This window comes from Sprattus sprattus (genome assembly GCF_963457725.1).
Source record: "Sprattus sprattus genome assembly, chromosome: 19".
Lineage (NCBI taxonomy): Eukaryota > Metazoa > Chordata > Actinopteri > Clupeiformes > Clupeidae > Sprattus > Sprattus sprattus.
Genome location: NC_137917.1, coordinates 1,404,276 through 1,421,733, shown reverse-complemented (window position 1 = coordinate 1,421,733; position 17,458 = coordinate 1,404,276). Strand labels below are relative to the sequence as shown.

At 40.8% G+C, this 17,458-nt stretch overlaps 1 protein-coding gene across 1 annotated transcript; it reads left to right on the top strand.

Moving 5' to 3' along the window:
- The first annotated feature begins 2,697 nt into the window (after positions 1–2,697).
- On the top strand, positions 2,698–10,392 carry dek (DEK proto-oncogene). The gene is made up of 11 exons (XM_080857626.1): positions 2,698–2,806; positions 2,928–3,032; positions 3,157–3,266; positions 3,419–3,513; positions 3,616–3,736; positions 3,834–4,148; positions 4,237–4,416; positions 4,517–4,625; positions 4,807–4,952; positions 5,177–5,245; positions 9,790–10,392. Exons 1-11 carry the CDS (start codon positions 2,701–2,703, stop codon positions 9,799–9,801), a joined length of 1,368 nt encoding a protein of 455 aa, XP_080713752.1. The 5' UTR covers positions 2,698–2,700; the 3' UTR covers positions 9,802–10,392.
- Positions 10,393–17,458: the final 7,066 nt, after the last annotated feature.

The window sequence follows — 17,458 nt, the reverse complement described above, 5'->3', positions numbered from 1 at the left end:
CATGTCATAAAATCATCTGGACCTAAATGCCATGGTTAAGGTCTGAGGGCAAAACACTGGTGTTGTTTTGCAACATGGGTCACCAAATAATAACATGTAATATAAACTATGAAAAATGATCAAATGTATATAAAATCTACCAGTTTATGACTGCTGTCAGTCATCAGCTGATCACGTATGCAGATAGTCAAGTTTAGGCTACTAATTTTGACAACTGTTTGGTCTAGGCTATATAGCCTATGTCTGAAAAGTCCGCAATCGTTTACCAACAGGCGCTTATCTCCTTATAGGCACAAGTTTGACTTTTATCTTATTATAATAATAAATGAGACAAGAATTACCAAATGTCTTCAAAACATGCATCAAATACAAACAGACTTACCTCTGCCTCAAAATTATCTATTTCTCATTTGAAAGACATTTTGTCGTGCTCCAACTAATGTTTGATAAAATGGTTTTGAATGATGGTACAAATTTGTTATTTTCTAATCCGTCGCATTTTGGGTAGAATATAGGCTACATACAATTATGCAGTGATAGGTTATTCCATGAAAAGGACGGTTGGAACTCAACCTTTCCACAGTTTCCACAGCTGTGCCGTTCAGGTGCGAGGCGCGCCTTAAAAACGCAACAGAGCGAGCAAGAGCGAGGGCGAATCAGACGGGAACGTGCTGCTAGGCAACAAACTCGTGATTTTCATCTCTGTAGTGACTAAATTAGATAATTTCTGTTTAGTTAAAACATGCTGCATGTTGCAAAGGCATGTTGGCTACTCTTCAAGCCTTGTCTTGATATAGATATTTAAATTCAAGAACAATAATTTGTTTCTCTTCGTCCATGACATTCTTATCCAAAAGTTGACCATTCTGACATATTAGGCTGTCTGTGTTATCGTTTAACATCCTGCTGACACTGGTTAACAACTGCTGATACTGGTGAGCTCAGTATTCCCTCCAAAGGCTTGTTTAGACTTTTCAATCTTAAATTTCTCCTGTAGATTTTCAAAAAAATGTTGATGATGCTCGGCTCGTCAGACAGAAATTCAAGCTGCGTTACAACATTAGGCTACAGCCTAACCACCAGCTCTTATACAGCACATTCAGTAATCATTGAACATGTGTCCTACAGTGAACAGTCATCGATTACAACTCGTAGTAATTTGCCAACAACCTTTCCTGCAGCCCACTTGGTCCTTAACTTCTTGGTAGTGCTGCCATCTGGCGTCTAATGAGAGTACCGACAGTCTGCTTGTTTTTAGAAATCAGGTTTTGTAAAGGGCTGAAAGATTTGTAACCATAATGAAGATGTAGGCTCAAACTGTTTCATCTGTTTCGTCAGCTTGCTTCTTGATTATATTAATTGATTTGGCTTCAAAATTCAGAGGTGGCCCGATGTTCTCTAGTCTGAATGTCAAAGGTGTAAGCTTAGGCTATTTATGTTTTTTAATATATTTATGTGTGAGTGCGTGGGGTTGCAAGCATGCTTTAATGTGCTTTAGTGTGGTTAAGGGGTCTACTCTATGTGGATGTAAGCATTGTTTTTTTTAGTGGTTGCACAAGCACATTTCGTTGTGTATCTAATGCACAATGATAAATAAAGTATATTTTATTCTATTCTATAAACGTTGATAGGCTATGTCTATTATATGGGTTTAAGGATTATTGAGCATTGTTTTCTGACGTCACACAAAGCCCAGCCTCCAATTTTCAAACCGCCATTTTGAAACTATTCAAGTTGCAAACTAACGTTAAGTGGATGGCAAGGTAACGTTAAATCATAGCTAGCAAGCTAATTGTCTTCAGTGTGAAATTGTGCATGCTTACGTGCTAGTATGTATAATGACAACATATGCGGAGTTGGATGAGAATAGCGAACAGAATGATTCTAAAATATGGTGTTTTACGTGTGGGCGGGACGGGGTCATCCCTACCCACATTAGCTAGGATAACGTTAACGTAAATGCATTCTTCACCAAGGTAGCGCTCTAAACAAACAGTTATCAGCTAGTCTAATAGCTAAATTAGGTAATTGACGCGCTTACTCATAAACTGTGTCCTTTTTCGTCACTGTTGTATACGTGACAACTTTCACTGCTCTCAATAAATTAGCTTGCAAGCTGGCTAAGCTAGCTCCTTCAGTTTCTTAGCGCGTCATGAGGGTAAACACAGCAGCGCGCCAAATTTGTCGTAGGTGTCTTAGAAAGGGCATCCTTAGATGACCGTTTTGAACTCTTAAACCTTAATTTCGGTTCAGTTAAATATTAAAATAACGTAACGTTTCGAGATATATTTTAAACTGAGCATAAACTCGTTCAGCAGTCAATTAATGTGTTAATGTTTAGTTGACGTTGTAACGTTACATTTGAATGCTGGCATTGTACCGTCAAGTTAACGTTAGCAGATAATGTCACTCGACGTAGATAGCTAGCCAGGCAGTGGTAACTTATTATCATGAAATCGGTCACCCCAGGTCAACTTAATAACGTTTGTCAACAAAAACTTAGTGTACCTAGCACCACTTGTACTAAAATATCACTAATATGATGTATATTGAATCACTAATAATACACCACTAGCGCTGTGTTAAACTAACTCGCCATGTCAGCGCTGTGTTTTAATATTTTTTTCTTAATTATATCATTATTGCAAGATATGTTAACCATTTTTCACAACGCTGTTCATATCATATCTTAAGAGCACGATGACAGATGCCACAAACGCAGAGATGGACGACAGTATAATGATGACTGAATTGGAGGACTGCTCCCACGAAGAGGAGCCACAGGTGGAAAAGTTGAAAGGACTCAGTACGTCTTTCTCCGATGTAAATTTTTTTGTATTTAATGTTTGTGGCTCGTATGTTTACAGTAAGTTACATCAATGCATCGATTTATGTGTGTGTGTGTGTGTGTGTGTGTGTGTGTGTAGATGTCATGGAAATTATTGAGGGGAAAAGAGAGAAAAAGAAGGTGGAAAGGCTGTTGCAGTCTGTGCAGCTGGGGAAACCTAAAGAACGCCTGAAAATTGAAAGTGGTGAGTATTCCAAAAATAAAACTGTGTGTATTGAAAGACGATCGTGAATGGTGAAAAGTTATCCAAATGTTATGGCAGATTGCTTTCTGATATCATGGTGTCCATGTCACTGATTGAAATCAAGGTGTTGGAGATAAGCTGGGTGAAAATGCACGAATCAACCACAATATCGGAAAAATAAAAGCCCCCCTCCTGAAACCTCTTCATAAGATCCTTTTTGATCGACCTGGAGCAGTAAGTATTTTATGATTATGATAATGCACTGCAAATTATCATTTGGCAAAGGTTTAATAAGGACCTAGAGTTTGCTATTATCACATTTTAAGATATAACCTATTTAATTGCCTGCCATGCTCTATTTATACTGTGTTCTCATGTGAAAAAAGGCAGCTTCAATGAAGAAGAACCTACGATTATTCAGTGGTTTCGCTTTCAAGGAGGAAAGTGATCCCTACTCAAAAAAGATGAAGATGATGTCAAAGTAATTGTTTTTCTAACAATCAAAACAAACACGAAAATATTAGTTCTGGCATCTACCAGTGGAATTGTTCTTTAACATAACTTTTATTCCCCCCAAATACAGGTACACAAACGCAATGTTGAAGACCATCTGTCAAGTTCTAGACATAGAGAGAAGTGGGAAGCAGTCTGTCTTGATTGAAAGAATCATGGCATTCCTTATGCACCCTGTCAATACAGGAAAGGTACTAGTGTTGGTGTGTGTGCTTAATGTTTATAATATTATGTGAAAGTAAGTTTACTGTTGTTAACCAGTTGGATGCAAATCTTGGTTTCTTGCAGCCAGTTTCCATCAAAAAGAAGAAGAAGAAGAAGAGAAAGAACACTGCCACCGATGCCAAGCAAAAGACAAGCAAAGTTTCCAAGAGTCCCAAGAAATCAAATGTGGAGGGCAAATCCAAAGCCATAGTCACAGATTCAAGCAGTGACGATGACGACGATGATGAAGATGACAAACCTGAAAGTAAAGAGACTAAGACGTCATCGGCCATAGAAAGTCGGAAAAAGAAAGAGGACACAGACGACTCCTCAGATGAGGATGAAGAGGAAATAGAAGATGGTGATGATGATAAAGATGAGGAGGAGGAGGAGAAGGAGGTTAGTGAGAGAGTCATCCAACTTTCAGGTAAATGTCTCATCAATTTGAACATAACTGAAATACTTTTGCTTTACCCTGTGTTGCTAGACTCCCAAGTCTAAATCCCCTGCTAAGAAGAAGCCTGCCACTCCCAAAAAGACAGCAGCCAGCAAAAAGACAACAAAGCCACCACCTGGGAAAAAGAAACCAGCAGCTAAGAAGACAGTAAAGGAAGATGAGTCTGATACTTCTGACAAATCAGAGTCTGATGACAGTGACTTTGAGAAGGTGACTTGGATTGCATTGTTGTCTCCAGTTTGTGATTCAGTTTTACAATTACTTGTAGAAATGATTGGTGTAAATAATCCCATATGTATTATTCACATAGTCAAAAAAGAAACCAGCAGCAAAGAAGAAACTAGCAAAGCCTGCCCCAAAAACTAAGAAAGCAGACAGCAGCAGCAACAAGACCGCCAAAAAACGCCAATTACTACTGGGTAATGTCACGCATTTTGAAATAATCCATTTTAAATACAGTGTTGTGCTCATCGTAAAATCTTGTTGACATTTTCATGAGCACCTATGCTTTGAGATTGAATTAACACCAATGTATTATAACAAAAACCGTGTCAAATGTATTTTAACAAAAACATTTTATTTATTGTTTTGCAAAAACAGACTCAGATGACAGTTCTGATGACGATAAACCCTTGATCAAGATGATAAAAAGGCCGCCTACAGATGATCAGATTAAAACCACAGTACAAGATCTCCTGAAAAATGCCAACCTGGAGGAGGTCACGATGAAGCAGCTTTGCCAGAAAGTGAGTTCACAAAATGTGCTATTTACAAACAACAGGTTTTTGTTGTTGTTTATATCTACATCTGAAGTAAATAGGCAGTGCTTTCCTGGTTTAAGTTCTTTGGAGGATGATCTCAGTGGCTGTATTTCTTCAAGAAAAGATAGTTTAGGTGTCAGTCTTCTTTTTTTTTTTTTTTGTCTTCATTTGAAAAAGCTCCGGGTAATAATTTTTTTGTGTGTGTTTAGGTATATGATGCATACCCTGAATTTGACCTGACCAGCAGGAAGGACTACATTAAAACGACAGTGAAAAGTGTAAGTAGAAACCGTAGTTGATTACCTTCAGTGTCAAACACGTTGAAATCCATTCTTTGTACTTCCTAGTTTTAGGTAATTGAGCACTTTCAATCATGATGCATATTTCACACTCTTAGAAGTACCCTTTTGCTGTAACAGATTTCTTATTTTTGAGCCCTTTTTTGCTTTATCAGAGTAGAGTTTAGAGGAGGTTCCAAGCTGTCTGTCAAACCAAGCTTCATGGTGGTAGTGAGTCTGTAGTTAGAAGTGATGAGTGAGATCTAGTGGAGCAAAAGGGTGCTGTGTTATTATGTTATATGTGTTAAGAGTTCAAAACAGTGTAGTCTTGTTTTCTTATTTTCTCTTTCTGAACTGATGTTATTTGTAATTGATTTTCTCTATCTTTGAACTGATGTTATTTGTAATTGATTCAAATTAAGAACGTGATTTCATTAAATTTGACAGTTTTAAGCTTTGCCAACCATTTTATTGGAGCGATGTGGGACAGGCGGAGGGTTTAATGGGTTTAATTTGAGCATTGGCCTTTGTAGTACATGTCAGTGACAACGCTAAGGTTACGGTCATAAAATCTGCAGATTTGTTTGTGAACGAGAGGCCGGCCATTTTTATTCTGAAAGTATCATGACTTTATGTCTTCCACAACAGCGTAGTTTATAGTAAAATTGAATGGGCATTATAGCTTCATTCAACCAATTTGTAACTTTAGAATCGGGCCATCGACTGGTTCGTGGTCCATTTAGATCAATCCAGGAGTCCAGGTATCGATGTAGTTACATCTTTACTGTTAAAACCAGTTTCTTATTTGTATCGGTGAATCGTTACACCCCTATAGGAAATGCACAGTGTAGGGTGACCACATGCAAACAGACCAGATGTGGGACAATTAGTTACCAACGCTGAGAGGTAGCCTTAGAACTCTGATATAATGTATATTTAACTGAATAAGAAACATTTGTATTCTGCCTTTCAGCTTATAACCACCTATACTTATCCTCCATTGAATTCCACAGCACACCGGTTAGGCCATAAAAGATACAGGCCACAGCTTTTGCTATAGGAAAGATAAGATAAGCACAGTGCTGTTTGTTATCCCAAAGGCAACATAATATGTCTTTATCGATGGACATCCAACAGGCATTGGCCAGTCAAAGGCAACTGTCCTAAAGCAAAGTGTAACCCTTTTTTCCCGGTGTTCTAACACACTGAGGTCACACTCGTATAGCATAAACAGGATCCTGGGTTTCTAGCTGAATGATGATGTGATTGAACTTCCTGTCTACCAGTTAGAGCTAGAAAGCTCAGAGTTTGATAAATGTAATTGTTGTTCCATGTAATTGATGTCAACTAGCGCGGTGCCTCCACTGAAGAATTACTTAACCAGTGTTCCTGGTAGAAAATATGTAACTCCCCAGAACTATTATTACTGTTTATGTTCCTAAATTAGTGACAGATGTAGATTATACTAACTAAAGTACTTTACCACCAGGGCCCTGTTCGGCGTACAACTGAAGCTAAGATAATTAATTTAGCTCGCAACTGGAGATTAACTAGCTCGCTAAATGAGAACAGGCCAAGCCGGTCTGGCGACGGGCGCTAATTTATTTTAACCTCAAGTTAATTTATCTCGTCAGCTAAATTGCGCGTGCACGTCTTGCTTCAAAAGGCAAGAAAGGTCGATCCCCAAAACCATGATTTTTTTGAAAGGTACAATGGTCTAAAAAAGACTCTTTTTTTTCTCCGCTATGGCGGGATATGACCATAAACGCGTTATGAAGAATTCAAGACCATAATCATGTCAAAATTCATCACTGTCGCGACTGCAACAGCATTAAAGAAACTGTCCATAGGCTGTATAAGTAGTGATATCTTTTCTTGACCTAACATGCAACTTTGGTGCAGCGGGCAGAGCGTAGGGCTTGCATGCAGTTATTCGCCGGTTCGATTCCCTTCACCTTCGTTGGAATTGTAGTTTTAAATCGCTTTGAATAAAACCGTCTGCTAAATGACTAAATGAAAATGTATTAATAAGAAATTCAATAAATTGAAGCAATGCAAATAAATTGTGTTTCTTTCTTTCTTCTTATCATGCAACCACCTTACCATCCACATCCACCATCCACCACTGCACAAAAACTAGACACGTTTGCAAAACTAAACGTTTGCAATGATGTCAGTTAAAGTAGGTTAAACAACTTTAGCCAAATCTCCGTAATGGTGATGGGTTATGTGCTCAAATTTCCTGGGATCAAAGAAAACGTTAGTATTCATGTGCAAACTAAAAATCACGTCTCAGGCTGAGCATGAAAGTTATTTCTGGTTTATCAACTGTACCAATGAATGTCATATAATTATGAGTGCTTTTTTCTCCGCATCGCCGACATTACAAAAATAGAAGACATTCAATGTTAGACGGTGGTGTATGCAATAAATGACTCGAGAAGGTCTTTTAAATTAATTATTCCTTGTCGGGTGGATCGGTAGCACTCATACAAGAACTCATCATGATGGAAAAATGGATCTTCTTGGCGATCGCAAAGAACTCTTCCTACGCTAATCAAACTATTAACCTTGTCAATGGGATCCCTCCTTTTGGCGTGGGTGTGGCAAGTTTAGCCAGCTAAACTTTGCTTAGCCTGTCCTGGAGCAGGCTAGGGCTAAGCGATTAATTACCATGGAAATTGAGCAAAAGTTGCTTCGCCGAATCCGCTAAAACGGTGTTGTCTTTTTTTAGCCTGGAGTTTAGCTCGCTAAACCGCTTAGCGAGTGTCGCCGAATAGTACCCAGGTAAGGGACTTTGAACATAACAACATTTATTGTTCCCTTGATTGTTGACAAAAACAAAATATGTATATATATAGTCCAGCTCATTAAAATAAAATGCACATATCAAATCAGAATTGGAATATGTGAAACTCTTACATGAAAACAGTATGCAAATATATATATATCAGTAACCCATATATATATATAACAGTTCAAATGAAAAACAGACACCTTCTTATCCTAACCAAGCGCTTGGAAACTAACTACGTTGGGGCCCAGTTGTCACGTTGGTGCACATTAAAACATCCAAAAGTAAGCAGTGAACCGTGTCAGTAGGTTATCCAAATGGTTTGCGCAGGCTGCTGTTACACAGTCCCGTGTCGCTATCCTTTTTTAGTACTCACGCAACCTTGCGATGAATATGGTGAAAACTCTCGCCAATGCAAGCCAGGCAGTAGAATGACGTCCAGTCAAGGCACACTCACGAGCTGCAAGGTCTTCTTTAAACGTCACAGTCCAGACTCACACAACTAGCAATGACTTTGAGCTAATCTTAACTATGGCGAAAACCACGCTGTTGTCGTTGGTCGGAAATTACAGTTTCACCGTGGATAAAAACAATTATTACCCAGACTTATATAGAAAAACAAAAATACTGCACACACAAGTATTATAAATACTTTATAATATTTGGGCCAACTAAAAGTTTAAGTCTCCAAACACTTTTTTTTAAGCTGAGCAGGGATGTAGCTGCATAGTCTCTTTGTCTTCAGGAATTCTGGGCACTTCGCTCGGAAGTAAGAAACTTTTATTTTGAAAGAAAAGTATATTCTAAGTTCTGATTGGCTTATAACCAACGACTATGAATAAAAGGGAATACTAATTGGTTTTAACATAGAAGGTTAAAGTAATGCATCATAACTAGAAGCTAAACTAAAGAACTCTGGGAAACGGAGTCCTGGTAACTGGTTATAGCTTAATAATAAAAAAAACAGTAGGAGTGTTGCAATAAGCACATTTCTAGAGAGCCCTACAAAAGCAACAGGCTTTGCAGCTCTATTTCAAGTTATACTCCTGTCTAAATCCACCTACACCATAAATAACATTAAAAAGGCACAGAATAAGACATTTTGTAAAATTAAAAAAATTAAAATGCAGATATTTGTATCAAAACAAAATTGCTATTGGATGAATATCATGGACATAAGAGGGTTTTTTTTTATGTAATTTGAAGCTTTGACCTTATCTGCAGAGTATGTGTAGGTTTGTATGAGAGGAGTTCACCCGCCCCACACCGGCACAGTTTGATTTACAGCCCATCACAGCCTCTCGGATTGCAGTCTTCTCTGCTCACTTCTCAGCCATTGGATGAAATCCATGTATTAAGAAAAGCTTGGATTTGATGCATTTGTATGAGCCAGGTTGCTGCTTTTGATGTAGTGGTAGCATTATTTAATAGAGAAGACACTAAGCAGCCCATGTGCAGGCGGGTAAAAGAATGCATCCTTCTGTTTCTTCTGACAATTCAAAACCAAGTGACCAATGAAAATGGGGGGCATGACCTCAGTATGTGGGATGTGGGACAAAGGGTCAAAATGCTGTGCAGTGCCATGCAAAGACTTATCTGACCTGCTGCTTTGAAGGACCTTGTTCTCGTGGAAGCATTCATCAGCATAATGGTTATTCTGCCGTCGCAGTATAGGGGCATGCCAGTGCAATTCTCTGTGATAGTTTAATATCTGTTAATGATGCTTAGTGTTTCTTCTCTCTCATTGCAGTTGATCTCCTAAGAAGAGGCAGCGAAGATCATTCCTTAAAAAGCCATTTCTTGTGGAGATAATTTCTGTCTATTTAAATGCCTATGAAGTCTAACAGAGTGTATGTGTGAATGTATGTAGCTACTTTCTCATTACTGCCCAAAGTTTTTTTTATTTTTTTTTTAGTTGTTGGTTCTTTTATCATTTGTGTTTTTTTTTGTGTTTATTATGTTTGTTTTTTAGAACCTTTTTATATACAGGTTTTGTATTCCTGTTATTTCTCTGATAACACGCTTCTAAAAACATGCAGGATGTATATATCACTGGCTGTGAATAAAATGCTCCTTTTTTATTGAAATGATTTAGCAAAAGAATCAAAAAGATGTTTGTCCTAACTTGACCTTCAGTCAAAAAGAACCGATTAAGTTTTGGAACCACTTGACGAATACACTTAGTGTGTGTGTTTCTATTAGGAAGAATAACAGGTTTATTTTTTAAATAAATAAGTTTGTTTTAACTACACAATGTGTTTTCAAAAGTTTACAATTGCTAAGAGGAAATAGTAACTTATTTGAAATGATTTCATATTTCAAGAACCATGTCAATAATTATTTTGTTTTCAATGTCAGCTTAATGTTTTGTGTGTACAAATTCATTCAAATAAAACATGGCGTGTCTTACAGACATTCAGAGCATTTGTGTATTGTATTTAGATTCATTTTGTGTTCACATGTTCCCAATTAACTGGGGGGGGGATCGAAAGTGGCCCCACTTTTTTATCTTCAATCATTTTTTGGCAAAGGGTCAAACAACAATATAACGGAGGTGTGGCTTTCTGAGGCCATACACGCGAAAACACTGTCATCTGGGGGTATTCCTCGTACGTGGTTTAGTGACAAACCTGGAGAAATTAATTCAGAGTAAGTGGTAAACCTCCTAATAGAAGAGCCCTCTGACGTTGTTTTGCTAGGAGAATGAACCAATGGGGGTTCTTTTATTAAGAGGTTTACCACTTACTCTGAGTTAATTTATCCAGGTTTGTCACTAAACCACGTACATGGAATACCCCCCAGAATCTGGTGGGATTATAATCTGCCAAAAAACACATATACCAATTCACCTAAACAATGACATAATTTGCAGTGACAAAGCACCAGATTGCTTCTTTTTTTTCTGCGTATATTATGCTGGCACTGAACCATATAGCCTACAATAAACACCACTGCAAGTGCATTAAGACAAAACCAGAGATTTATTTCACAATCATAAAGATATTTTAGCAGGTAGGGTACTTGTCTTCTGTGTTTTTGAAAAGTTAGGAGTTAACTTGCTCTGTTATAACATTAAACATGAGCTTCGTGTGTGTGTGAGTGTGCATGCTTGCGTGTGTGCTTGCTCTGTTGGTGCCTAAATTGGTCCCTTTCTGAGCTGTATTTTTTCTTGACTGGACAACTGTAGCCGCTTCCATTGGTAATAGTTGACATAATGAGAGAGATGGTTACATTCTGAGCTGTTTCGCAGAGGGGAATATATAAGAAAACTATCAAAAGATACAAACTTAAGCAATTTGGTTCACAGACGTGGTGGAGATCATCATACTGTCAGGTTGACATCTCGGAGAAAGGGATGAAAGCAGTGGTGTAGTGGGCCTTGGAGAAGTGGGTATACTCTTATTTTTTTTAGGCAGCCCATACAGCACAGGATAAAGCCCTGTTTTGAGAAGTGGGTATACACAATGCTGACTGAAAAATAAGTGGGTATACTCCGTATACCTGCGTATACCCTGGACTACACCACTGGATGAAAGGGTTGCATACAGTGTGTGCGTGTGCTTGTGTATGCAGGGTTGGTCAAGTAGAGGTGTGTGTATGCAGGGTTGAGCTGGTACAGGGTGTAGAGGTGTGTGTGCAGGGTTGAGCTGGTATAGGGTGTAGAGGTGTGTGTATGCAGGGTTGAGCTGGTACAGGGTGTAGAGGTGTGTGTGCAGGGTTGAGCTGGTATAGGGTGTAGAGGTGTGTGTGTGCAGGGTTGAGCTGGTACAGGGTGTAGAGGTGTGTGTGTGCAGGGTTGAGCTGGTATAGGGTGTAGAGGTGTGTGTGTGCAGGGTTGAGCTGGTACAGGGTGTAGAGGTGTGTGTGTGCAGGGTTGAGCTGGTATAGGGTGTAGAGGTGTGTGTGTGCAGGGTTGAGCTGGTACAGGGTGTAGAGGTGTGTGTATGCAGGGTTGAGCTGGTATAGGGTGTAGAGGTGTGTGTATGCAGGGTTGAGCTGGTACAGGGTGTAGAGGTGTGTGTGCAGGGTTGAGCTGGTACAGGGTGTAGAGGTGTGTGTATGCAGGGTTGAGCTGGTACAGGGTGTAGAGGTGTGTGTGCAGGGTTGAGCTGGTACAGGGTGTAGAGGTGTGTGTATGCAGGGTTGAGCTGGTATAGGGTGTAGAGGTGTGTGTGTGCAGGGTTGAGCTGGTACAGGGTGTAGAGGTGTGTGTATGCAGGGTTGAGCTGGTACAGGGTGTAGAGGTGTGTGTGCAGGGTTGAGCTGGTACAGGGTGTAGAGGTGTGTGTGTGCAGGGTTGAGCTGGTACAGGGTGTAGAGGTGTGTATGCAGGGTTGAGCTGGTATAGGGTGTAGAGGTGTGTGTATGCAGGGTTGAGCTGGTACAGGGTGTAGAGGTGTGTGTATGCAGGGTTGAGCTGGTACAGGGTGTAGAGGTGTGTGTGTGCAGGGTTGAGCTGGTACAGGGTGTAGAGGTGTGTGTATGCAGGGTTGAGCTGGTACAGGGTGTAGAGGTGTGTGTATGCAGGGTTGAGCTGGTATAGGGTGTAGAGGTGTGTGTGCAGGGTTGAGCTGGTACAGGGTGTAGAGGTGTGTGTGCAGGGTTGAGCTGGTACAGGGTGTAGAGGTGTGTGTGCAGGGTTGAGCTGGTACAGGGTGTAGAGGTGTGTGTATGCAGGGTTGAGCTGGTACAGGGTGTAGAGGTGTGTGTGCAGGGTTGAGCTGGTACAGGGTGTAGAGGTGTGTGTATGCAGGGTTGAGCTGGTATAGGGTGTAGAGGTGTGTATGCAGGGTTGAGCTGGTATAGGGTGTAGAGGTGTGTGTATGCAGGGTTGAGCTGGTACAGGGTGTAGAGGTGTGTGTGCAGGGTTGAGCTGGTATAGGGTGTAGAGGTGTGTGTGCAGGGTTGAGCTGGTACAGGGTGTAGAGGTGTGTGTATGCAGGGTTGAGCTGGTATAGGGTGTAGAGGTGTGTGTATGCAGGGTTGAGCTGGTACAGGGTGTAGAGGTGTGTGTATGCAGGGTTCTTATACGAATACGACATGGAGAATGACAGAAAAAAGTAAAATGTCTTGTGTTGTCTTGGAAAATGATTTAAACATTTTCCTGTTTTCCTTTACTTGTGTGTGAATTACTAAGCTGTCTATCAAGGGCTAAGCTCCCCATAACGGACAACACTGCGATCTGTAAGGGCCAAGTGATTGGGTTTAGGATCACTTATGGACCAGAGTATCTTGAATAGGATGCCTTAAGCAACAGTTGCTTGGCATCAGGTAACAACACTTGTCTACAATGGTGGCACAGCGTTTAAGAACATTTGTGTGGTTTGGTATTTTTACACTAGCATGTTAAGGTTGGTTGTGCTTGTGGCAGTGCAGGCAAGGCTAACCACTCACCCCTTAGCCACCTCATAGTTATCCATCAGCTACCGCCACTGAAACTCTGGGTGTGAGTATGTGTGTTGAAGAGAGAGGGAGAGTGTGTGTGTCTGTGTGTGAGTCTGCGTGTGTGTGTGAGTGAGTCTGTGAGTGTTTTAGTGTGTTAGTCCGTGTGTGTGTGAGTGAGTCTGTGAGTGTGTGTGTCTGTCTGTGAGTAAGTGAGTGCAGGGCTCTCAAGTTTTGAAGCCAGTCAAGAGTGACATATCCCCGACCACGCCCGACCCGCCCCCATTCCACTCGCCCCGCCCTCGCCGTATGCCAACAGACCAGCGACCTGCCCAGTAACAATAAAAGTACATTACTGAGCAGTATTTTGTCCATGTCATGGATGAAGGTCTTATATATGCCACAGTCATAGAATTGGATGCATTCATTGGGAAAAATGGTTTTCTTGAACATTGTAGTCAACCTTATGCATTTAAATGTACCTTGACCTCTTGTACACTCATCTCTGCAGTCAATGGCAAGTAAAAGTTTTTGACTGCTGGTTGACTTCAGTGCCTGCTGTTTGGCCTGATGCCCCTTACTGCCTATATGTGCCTTGTCACATCCAGCACCTTGATGGGCACAGGTGTTCTCTTGGCTGCAGATAGAGCACTAGTATACTAATTTGTTTTTTACCTGACATCATTGAAAGACAGATGCAATGATTAATGCATCCATGGCCAGGATATTTATAACAAGCAAACCCATTTACAAAAAAATAATGCCCATAATATCATTGAATATTAAGGTCTGCCTAATATTCGTTCGAATTATAGGCTATATATATTTTTAATAGGCCTAATCGAATTTATTATAGCCTTTTAGCGAAGTTCGGAGTCAAAGCTAGTGAAAAGGCAGGCTGTAGCCTAAAACTCTGTTGGCTACAAACACTTATTAAAAACGTATCCTAATTATCTGGGAAAATTCTCTAACTGCAGTCTAGTTGTCATTTCTTGTATCAAACCATTGTGAATTTGTCGTAACATTAAAACAGGAGACGACTTACTCCTTGTAGAAGACTGATGCTCAGAGCTCCAGTGGTCTCCTCAGTTGAACGAAACTTTCAGAAGATTAGTCGCGCGCAATGCCAGGATGCTTTATTTTCATTGGTTGCTGGATTAAATCTTACCCAGATACAAAAGATACTTTTTTCTGATTGGCTATTGTGTAGCCCATTTCATTTTTTGGATTGGCTGATAAGTGGCACCTCACGTCAGAACTCCAGGGGATTCGGGGAGACGTGCTTGATTCCTCGATGGTGAGGGCAGCGCGGCCAGGTCATGTTTGCCATCAGTCTTTTGCGCGCTGCGACACATTAAATAGCCTAGAGTTTTTTTTCAGCGTGAGAGATACGATGTGTGGCGGGAGTGCGTGATTAAAGACTGAAATGAGTGACTGTCACGCTCAATGCGTGACACTTCAGAGCCCTGTGAGCCCATGTGTACCCTCTCCTTCAAATCCAGCCTGCACCTGAAGCAGAGACAACAGTAAGTATAGTGTGTGTGCTACATGAGGGCTCACTCACTGATATCTAGTGCTGAAAGGCTCTAATCTACACCCACTGAAAAAAATGCCCAAGCAAAGTCAAAGTCAGTTTTATTATCACACAGCAGGACCAACAACACCACACACATGCATTTGGCGGCGACACACACACGCACACACAGAAGCATGCTGATGAGATGCCGGTGAAATTGTCCTTCTGCTTTTAACCCATCCTGAAGTCCTTGTCCATCCTCAAGGGGCTCCAGGAGCAGTGGGCAGCCATTTTTTACGGCGCCCGGGGACCAGGCCAAGTATTCAGTCCAATCCTGGTCAGGGACGGAGGAGACCGATCTTTCAGTTTTTTTGCATGTTTTTGTGTTTGGGTTCCATACGGAGGAAATCCTTGTGAACACGGAGGGAACATGCAAACTCCACACAGAAAGGACCGGGAAATAGCCCACCTGAGCACTGAAGGTCTGGGGAGGACCTGCCCCCCAGAGCCACAGCGCCCCACATGGGAATCAAACCCATGACCTTCTTGCTGCTGAGGCAGAGCCACCGTGCCACCGTAATATAGCCTGCAACATGTTACCAAATAAATAAACAACCTTTATGTAGAGGGGGGAGAGAGAAAGTGTGTATGCGGTGTGCAGCTGAATGTGGTGTGTGTGTGTATGCAGTGTTTACTAGTTAAATATAATAATAATAATACTTTAAACTTAAATAGAGATTTTCTAGGTACCCAAAGACGCTTGTTATATGTTTATAACCTATGTTACATTCTATAGCTCTTTTTGATCGGCATGCCCTTTGTACTGTTACTGCTTATTTTATTTATATATGTTAATTTCAATTGTATAGTTTGTGTACATATGCTTTGGCAATGTTGTATGTGTAGTGAGGGCAGTAGAGAGGGTAAGATGGTTATACCCCAAGTAATAGTCTGTCTGACTACGCCACCCCAGGGAAAGCTTATACCAGTAAGCCCCAGGGAATACTTATTTTCAGTATACTAAGATAAATTCAGAATTCTGCGTCATAATATGCACTAAGAACTTGATGATGTAACATTAATGTAAGTAAGGTCTGTGCTCTGTCCTTGTTCTGTTTATTAGTTTGTCTCCCTTGTGTGTTGTCATGTGATCTTTGTTCCTTTGTCTAGTCCTTGTGCTTCCTTGTTCCCACCATGTGCTTTCCACCATGTACTTTCCTGTGTTTGTGTATGCCACGTGCCCTCTTGTTGTTGTCCGTGTCTCCACCCCTTACCTGTTCCCAATCATCACCCGGTTTGTTTGTCTTATTGGTTTCTTCTGTGCCCTGTTAATTCCCCTTGTTTAGTCCACCTGTGTTTCATTGTCTGCCCCGCCTTGATTGTTCTCACCTGTCCCTTGTTGTGTGTGTATATACAGTAGTCCATGTATTTGATAGTATCTGAGAAATAGAAGATCAATTATGCAATGTAATCCACAGTCAAGAGCTATATAATGTTAATTATAAAACTTCCTGTGTATTCTGTAAGAACCCAAATGGTCACAGTCCTGTATGCCCTGATCACTGTGGGAAAGTGATAACACCTCAGGCCAGGAACTCCCCATGAATATAGACCATCTCAGCCATTCTGTCTCTAGGTACGAATTAGCATTCTGGTAACTACCCCCATCCCACATGTCTTGTTAAATACAGGAATTTCAGAACAGTCAGTCAGTGAGATTAGCCAAGGTGGACCTACATGTTAGTGAAACCTAGTCTTGTCTCTCTCCTCTACTGCGCAGTACCGTAAAGAATAAAAGCCTGGATTATTTGACCTTCCATTTTCACTTGACTGAGTCTCCGTTAATTAGGATAAAACTATATCCTTTTATATTCTTGTTACTCTTTGAGTCTTTGTCATTAATGTTACGTGTTTGTTTCTCTGTTTCCTTCGTGTTTCCCAAGCTCTGTGATTGTTTCCCAAGTTTTGTGATTGTTTCCCAAGTTCTGTGATTGTTTCCCAAGTTCTGTGATTGTTTCCCAAGTTCTGTGATTGTTAATTAGTGTCGCTGCATTTGGACTGTACAACGACTTCTCTTTTGCCTAAGCCCTTTGGATTTGTTTGCCTTCTCTTGGACTGTCTACCCGTGTACCGAATTCTGTTAAGTAAAACATTTACCCTTCCATCTACTGCTGTGTTCTTGAGTTGTGCGTTTGAGTCCTGCACATCACCCTCAAAGCGTAACAGTACGAAGACTCCAAGATGGACTCAGCCGACTCAGACTTAGTGCATGCTGCACGTGCAGTGATGTTGAACAAGCAATTCACCTCAATCTGCCTTGTTGTGAGGGGAATGGCGGAGGAAAGAAGCTCCTCCTCAGTCTCTCTGTTCTGGTCTTGTAGCAGCAGAGACGTTTGCCTGACCTCAGTGTTTTGAAAAGTCCATGGTCAGGATGTTAGGAATCCTTTACAATACCTTGGGCCCTGGTAGGTAGTCTTTTCTTGTAGGTCTCCTGCAGAATATGGAGAGATGCTCTGATGAT

Coding starts and splice junctions, on each gene's coding strand:
- dek (XM_080857626.1), top strand. CDS start 2,701: ATGACAGATGCCACAAACGCAGAGATGGACGACAGTATAATGATGACT. Junction 4,149..4,236: donor AGGAGGAGGAGGAGAAGGAG/GTTAGTGAGAGA, acceptor CTGTGTTGCTAG/ACTCCCAAGTCTAAATCCCC. Junction 4,626..4,806: donor AAAACGCCAATTACTACTGG/GTAATGTCACGC, acceptor TTGCAAAAACAG/ACTCAGATGACAGTTCTGAT.